The 7,364-nt window shown below is 38.7% G+C and overlaps 1 protein-coding gene across 1 annotated transcript; it reads right to left on the bottom strand.

Annotated features, from left to right (window-relative positions):
* Positions 1-4,015: 4,015 nt before the first annotated feature.
* On the bottom strand, positions 4,016-5,508 carry LOC127537190 (obscurin-like protein 1). Its single transcript, XM_051959147.1, has one exon. It carries the CDS (start codon positions 5,345-5,347, stop codon positions 4,289-4,291), a length of 1,059 nt encoding a protein of 352 aa, XP_051815107.1. The 5' UTR covers positions 5,348-5,508; the 3' UTR covers positions 4,016-4,288.
* Between the last annotated feature and the right edge of the window lie 1,856 nt (positions 5,509-7,364).

The following is a 7,364-nucleotide window of genomic DNA, read 5'->3' as shown; positions in this document are numbered from 1 at the left end:
CTGGACAACTAGGAGGACAATGTCGAGCCGCTGAAACAAGAAAAAACTTTCATGCATCAACATTACTTTGGACTGGAAAAACGGATAAAAGTAAGTGAATTCCAGAAATATACAAGTGACACTAATAAAAAAATTCATGGCAAACATTGCAAAAAACACTGCTACAATTTATCTACCTTTAACTCTGAGCTGAGAGGAAGTCTTGGATCTCCCTACAAGGAAGGTCACAAGGCCAGAGTCTTGGGGCATTGTATTGACGAAAACCAAGATGTGAGTTCGACCGAAGGATTTCAGGATGGTTTGATGGGTTTCACGGAGCTCTACACCATCTTTGTACCAGTGTATGTCCATCTCTTCTTTTTCCACTTCAACACAGAAAGCTGCGTTTTCACCTTCCAAGACATCTACTTTTCTTGGAAGTTTCCGCAATATTGTACCTGCAAGAAAATGTGAATGGTGCTGTGTCATATTTACACGACAAAGATTCTGAATATTTCATGGACAGCTACTACAAATGAAACAACAAAGTACGTAGGTAATAACTGCCCATCAGTTTGACACTTCCCTTTTTGTCTGAAATGACACCAATCTTCAAGTGACAGGGTGACATATTTGCTTCTAACCTGGTGTGGTTTAGGTTTGGTTGGGTTTTGGCAAAAATCAAGCAAACAAACAAGCACAATAAACACACTGGATTTAAGATCATAGTTTAAATTAAAGCTACTTTGTTAAGTTTATAGAACCTTTGTTGTTAATTAGTAAATGAATCTACTTGGTTAGCATTAGGGAATAATTGTGATCATGGATGAAAAAACTCTGCTGACTGACTGTAGGAAACAGGAGGTGAATGGTGAACATTTTAAAGTCCATTGTTTTGTTGACCAATCCAGAGGTCCCTCTAAAATGCCTGACTCTTCAGATTTTGTCGGTGGAAAACAGCATTCAACTGTTTCTTCAGTCATAGTTCAAAATGCAGGCACAGGACTTTGACACTGGAATGTAAATATATCTTATTTTAGGCATTTGTTGTGAATATATTCTAGACTCATTACAAGCAAACTGAAATATTTCAAACCTTTACTGTTTTCATTTTGATGATTATGGATTAAAGGTAGTGAAAATTAGAAATTCAGAATATTTTTTTTGTTATAGTATTTCCTAAGCTCAATCAAAAAATGATTTACAATGTTAAAATGTCCAACCTCTGAAAAACACCTTAATTTTTACACGTAATACTTGGTTAGGCCTTTACCATGAATTACTGCATCAGTGTGGCGTAGCATGAAGGCAATAAACCTATTGCATTGTTGAGGTGTTACTGAAGCCCAGGTTGCTTTGATTGTTGGGTGTTTCTCATCTTCCTCTTCAGGTCAGGTGAGTTGGTTGGCTGATCAAGTACCATGATACCATAGTCAGAAAACCATTTGGTACTATTTTTGGCTCTGTGGGCAGGTGCTAAGCCCTGCTAGGAAATTAAATTGGCATTTTTATAAAGCTTGTCAGCAGATGAAAGCAAGAAGTGCTCTAATCTCTCCTGGTAGATGCTGCATTGACATTAGACTTGATAAAACACTGGATCAACACCAGCAGATGACATGGTACCCCAAATAATCACAGACTGCAGAAACACCTTGGATTTGGTGCCTCCTCACTTTCTTCCAGACTCGAATACCTTGATTTCCAAAGAAAAAAGCAAAAATTACTTTTATCTGAAAAGGGGACTTTGGAGCACTGAGCAACAGTCCGTTCTTTTTCCTCTTAGTCTAGGTAAGATCCTCTGACTTTGTCTCTGCTTCAAGAATGGCTTGATATTAATAATGTGACAATTGTAGCTCCATCTGTGCTCATCTATGTTTGGTGGATCTTGAATCTTTTTTTTTTTTTTTACCATACTGTCAAGGCTGCAGTCATCGCAACTTTTACCTTATTTTTTCTTTGCAGTCAACTTTCCATTACTATGCTTTAATACAGTACTCTGTCAACAGCTAACCTTTGTAACAAGACTTTTTGTGGCATACTTTCCTTGTAGATGATGTTGATCATCATCTTCTGGACAATATTCAAGTCAGTAGTCTGACCCATGATTGTGGTTGCATGAACTAAACTAGACTGAGAGATGCTGAGCGGTATGTGTATCGTTTGAATTGGAATTTATTCAAACTCAAAATTAAATAATCTGGATTTCTGATTCTCTTGAGTTTTAATCCATAATCTTTAAATTAAAACAAAAAAGTCTTGAAATGTTTTACTTTATTTCTAATGAGTCTAGAGTACAACACATTTTCATTTTCTTAAATAGCTGATGGGAAATAAATGTTTTTATGATGTTCTAATTATTTGAGATGCAGTGGTTTTCTGGTTAAACATTGTTAAAATGTATCTATCCCTCTCCTCCCAAAACAAAAGTAAAGGCATCACATTGTCTGAAAATCCCACTAAATGTGTGTGCTTTTTTATTACTGTTCTAAAGCTATTTTACAAACAAACTGATTCTGATTTACCTTTTACAGCTACCTCTGCAATGCTTCTACCCCCATCAGGCATCTCACAGAGGTAAATTCCATCATCATCGACTCCAATGTCACGGATTGTTAGCCGTCGTTTTGTTCCCCACTCCTCCATTCCGTATTTGGCCCCTGGCTGCAGTCGTCTGTCCTCCAGATACCATGTGATGGGAACAGAGTCCTCAGGAACTTCACACTCGAGAACAGCTAAATCTCGTTCCCATACTTCCAGATCAATGAGAGGCTGCTTAAACCGCACAGGTGGCTCTGGAACCAAAGGACAGGAAGAATATCAGTTTAATTAAAGCAACATCGCCTACTGTAGTAAAACAGAACAGCAAACTTAAGATATTCATATTTTATCTACTAAATGACAGCAATGCTTACTATAAATTCTTCAACAAGTTGACACTGCAAAAACTCACAAGACCTAAGTATGTCCTTGTAGTTAACACCATAAACTGAAACATATTTGACAGTGAATTCTAGTTAAGCAAACAAGAGGAACAAAATCATGAGATAAGTGGCTTATTTAGTTGAGGAATGGGAAGGTCATTAACACATCAGGGTGTTAGACAGGAAATAAACTGTTTGTAACTGACACCGTCAGACAGTACCAGACAGTTGTAAACAAAAGAATGTGGACTGTATTTAGTGGCCTGTGTGCAAAGCTGTTCATTTCCTTATCTTACTAATGTTTTAACAAGGCCAATTACACACACAACTGCTAATTGAAGAAAATGTTCACTATCTTCCATTTAAATTTCCTTTATATTTAACCATTAGACAATACAGACCATTACTACCATCCCTATGTTGTTTTCCCTATATCTAATTGATACAGTACAATACTTGGGCAGTGCCATGAGTTTGGACTTCCCTGGGCCATGTGAGAAATATGATCTCCTTTCCAAAGATTTTGATCACATGGACGCCCACCCCTAGGTCTTTCACAAGCTAAGTGACTTTGCAGACATCATACTGCTGTTGAAATCTACCTCAAGCTGATGAACTTTGCTTGTTTAGATATCTCTTGAGTCATATTTCAGATCATTAATACTTTTCGTTAATCGTCCGGGGGACCCTGGATAATTTGATTACTGATCATATTTACAGCTCACTGAGCTGCTGACGTGCTATTTTATAAATTCAACTGACTGCTGATGCAGAGGGATATGCATGGCACTTAACTGAATTCCCTAGGTAGGCATTTTGGGCAGCAAATGAACCATAAAGTAAGAATTACTTGTAAATTTCGTCTTTACTTTGTACATGCACTGATCACCATTCTAACTGAATTAAAGAAATAACAACTATATATATAATTATTTATGTATTTATTTTTAAAGTTTGATATTGTGCTTATCAAATTTGTTTTTCAGAAGGCTCAATGAAATGAAACAGAACACAATCTGTTCCCAGTATTGGAGTATTTTACTTGCAACTCAAACTCAAACTAATGACAGTGGGTTTTTTTTTTTTTTTAGACATTAAGCTGTTTTCATGTTTGAAAGCTTTCTATAGTGAAGCATATTATTATTATTAAACCACAGGAAAACTTCAGATTTTAACATTGCCATCTTTCTTTGGCCCAACCCCAGTAAATGATCTCAGAGTACCACTTTATCTCACTGACATCATCCTAGCATCAAATGGTGCTATTTGAGCCAAGAACACACCACTCCCTACTCACTCCTTTAGTCACTGAAAAAAGAAGGTCCCAGACAGGCTGGGACTGTGTCTGTATTTGCTGTCTAAACAGTACCTGATTATTTTCACATTTTTCATAACTGAAACTCTGAAGTCAGGGAAAATGATCTTGACTTACCCTTGACGGAGAGGTGTACAGCACTGAGGGTTTGCCCCGCGGTATTTGATGCAGCACAGACATAAACTCCATTATCCTTTTGCTTACAATACAGAACTTTAAGTGTGAAGTATCCTTCTCTGTCCTCATATAACAAGTAACGTCTTCCAGACAGTATAAGCCTGCCATCTTTCCTCCAAATGATTTCTGGTTTGGGTTTACCAGTCACAAAGCAGCGAAATTTGGCATGTTTGCCCTCTGTCACAGCAAACATTTTTACTTTAGTTGACTTGGTCATGGTGTCATCTTTAAGGCGGTTTGGCACTTGCCTACCACTCCTTTGTTTTCCCTGGTGGGCTTTCCAGTGGCCATTTGTGTAGCCATTACGATTTCCTTCTTCCTCATGTCCTGGACCTGCATCAACGAGCAACACAGCTCCTGCCAGTGCTTCCCCAAACTCATTCCTTGCTTTGCATGTATATACGCCACCATCAGGAGCACGAGTCTTAAAGATCTTGAGCTGGAACCATCCCCCGTCCTGGTAGCCCACACTGAAATGTGTGCTTTCAAATATTTCATTGAGTTTTCTACCATCCTTTTCCCAGACAACCTCTGGACGTGGGCTTCCCCAAAGCTTACAAGAGAAGACGGCATCTTCCCCACGACCAACTCGAGTGGAGAGAGGTTTGATGAGAAATCGAGGCTTATTTTCTTCCCGAAACTCCATCTCTTGTGCTTCACCTTCCACCTTCAGTGTGGCAGCTGCATATGTTTCACCAATGCTGTTCTTTGCTTTGCAGATATACTGACCACTGTCCTCGGTGGTAACAGCTGAAATGATTAGATTGTAAACATTGCCATCCTCAAAGACCCTGTAGCGTCCTTGTGGGTCAATCTTTTCATTGTTTCGCTCCCAGATAACAGCAGGCCTTGGATCACCACCAATTTGACACTTTAGGACTGCATCAGCCCCACTTTGTACCATCACAGGTCTTGGGTAGGCTAAGAAACGAGGTGCACCACCGAACACATCCATTTCTGCTTCTTTGGCAGCCTTCCTTCAACTTAAGCAGTCCAGGAGAGCAACAAGAGGCTATTCCCTGAGGCAAGACTGTCCAGCTTCTGCACTGCAAGTTTCTAAACAAAAAATAATAATTTAAAAAACAGATGTATTCATTAATATCAAACAGCTGTTGCATTTTTGATAACACTGACATATAAAAATATTGAAATTGTATAATTTATTAGAAATACTTCTGCCTTACATGCAGTAATGGTGTATGTTTTGAGATTATACCTTCAGCTTTCCTGTAGGAAATGAACCGTTGACATTTGGAATAGAAAGCAAAAGTTCATTCAAACACTCAGCCACCACCCCTGTTAAGTACATGCGTTTCAGCACAAACAGATGGTATGATTATTAGGACTAATTGAATTAGATCTGTCTGCATGGGAGAAAAACACAGCCCAGCAGCACAAGAGGGAACAGCCTAGTCCTGTTGCAACAGCAGCCACAACACATAGCCAGTACAGCTGGTGCTGTATTTCAATGGGAAAGTGCTTAATATAGTACACCCTAAATAAAGACCTGTGAGGGAGTGTGTGTCAGGTATCACAAAGATGGCTCACAAACCCGCGTGCTCACACAAACACCAGCAGAAATCATAGTCTGCCCTCCCAAGAGACATTGCTGTCAAAATATGCTGAGCGTCCATCACACCCTTTGTTGGCAGCTCTGTTATAGAATTCATTCTTTAAATGTCACTGTTTAGATTATTTTTCTGTCACGTTCCCAAATGAATATTAGTTCGACAATCCTAGAAATGTGTTTTTACAAGAATTTGTTTACTCTCTCTGTCTTCCGCTGAAAACTCTGCTCTTCTTAGGACAGTTTATGTAATTTTATCCTTCAGAGGATATACTCAACAGTATGCTGAGTGTGTGTGTTTTGGGACACATCCTAGGGTGTTGTAACTTTGTGCATGTGAATGTAGAAAACAAAGTTTCAAGTCTCAAAGAAGATAATATTAGAATTTTGTTTTCGAAGCCACCAAGCTGTCCATCATAACATACCTCTGGATTTCTACTGAGAGATCATTTTAACTGAAACATTTAACAGTATCAATATATTAATGTCAATAATCATTAAAAAACTATGTTCTTAACCCAACACACTGGAAAATACAACAAAACCTATCTTGTATATTTTACATATTTAAAACTGTCTATATGTATGTGAGAGACAACAATAGTAAAATTAAACATACAGCTTACGTTAAAAATAAAATACTAAATCTAATTCCCTACTGAACTGAATGCTGATGAAAAAGTTGAATATTTTCCATAATTCTTCAGTATTTTGTATAATCAGAATCTTACATGTTGATATTATATGTTACATCAAAAACTTTTTTTAACATTGCAAGATACTTTATTAACACAGCATAGACAGTGTGTTATAAGTGTGTTCGATATTCCCCCTGGAGGTTAAAAGACAGGAGATTAACCCCTGTGTTTACTTGTCTGATTTAATTGGAATGACCTCTGCCCCTTGTGAAGTAGTGCTGTGTACCCCTCACATGACCTACCTCGCTTCAGTCGCCAGGAACGACCGTCAACATACATTCCGCACTTGCAGTCTCCGTCCGAGTTAAGAAGCAATGCCACCCGTCTCCTGAAGGCTGAGTAATGTCCCAAGTTGACTTCAGATTCACGCACATGCTATCCTCACAGGTCCAGAGTTCTACTCCAGTACATCGTTATAGAGTTTCGTCCAGCAGAAGAGACAGAAAACAAAACTTAAGTATCCACAACTGCTTCCTGTTTAACAGCTTCAGAGCGATCCCCCAATCTCTGTGTCGTTCAGGCCTTAGACACCCCAAGTATCATTGTTCATGGAATACCGTTAAATGCTTTTGCAGCTGCTGCTGTCCCCTAAAAATACTGGCTGCCTCGATGACAGCAGTGAAGATAAGTCAGGCACTTCCATTCACTTGCCAGCAGGGGCTAAAGATAGTTCAGGTGACCAGTGCAGGGCTGCTTAGCTTACTTGA

This window comes from Acanthochromis polyacanthus, chromosome 14 (assembly GCF_021347895.1).
Source record: "Acanthochromis polyacanthus isolate Apoly-LR-REF ecotype Palm Island chromosome 14, KAUST_Apoly_ChrSc, whole genome shotgun sequence".
Taxonomy (NCBI): Eukaryota; Metazoa; Chordata; class Actinopteri; family Pomacentridae; genus Acanthochromis; species Acanthochromis polyacanthus.
This window is presented reverse-complemented; position numbering and strand designations above follow the sequence as displayed.

Excerpts from the sequence above, each read along its gene's own strand:
- LOC127537190 (XM_051959147.1), bottom strand. The coding sequence starts at position 5,347 with ATGGATGTGTTCGGTGGTGCACCTCGTTTCTTAGCCTACCCAAGACCT.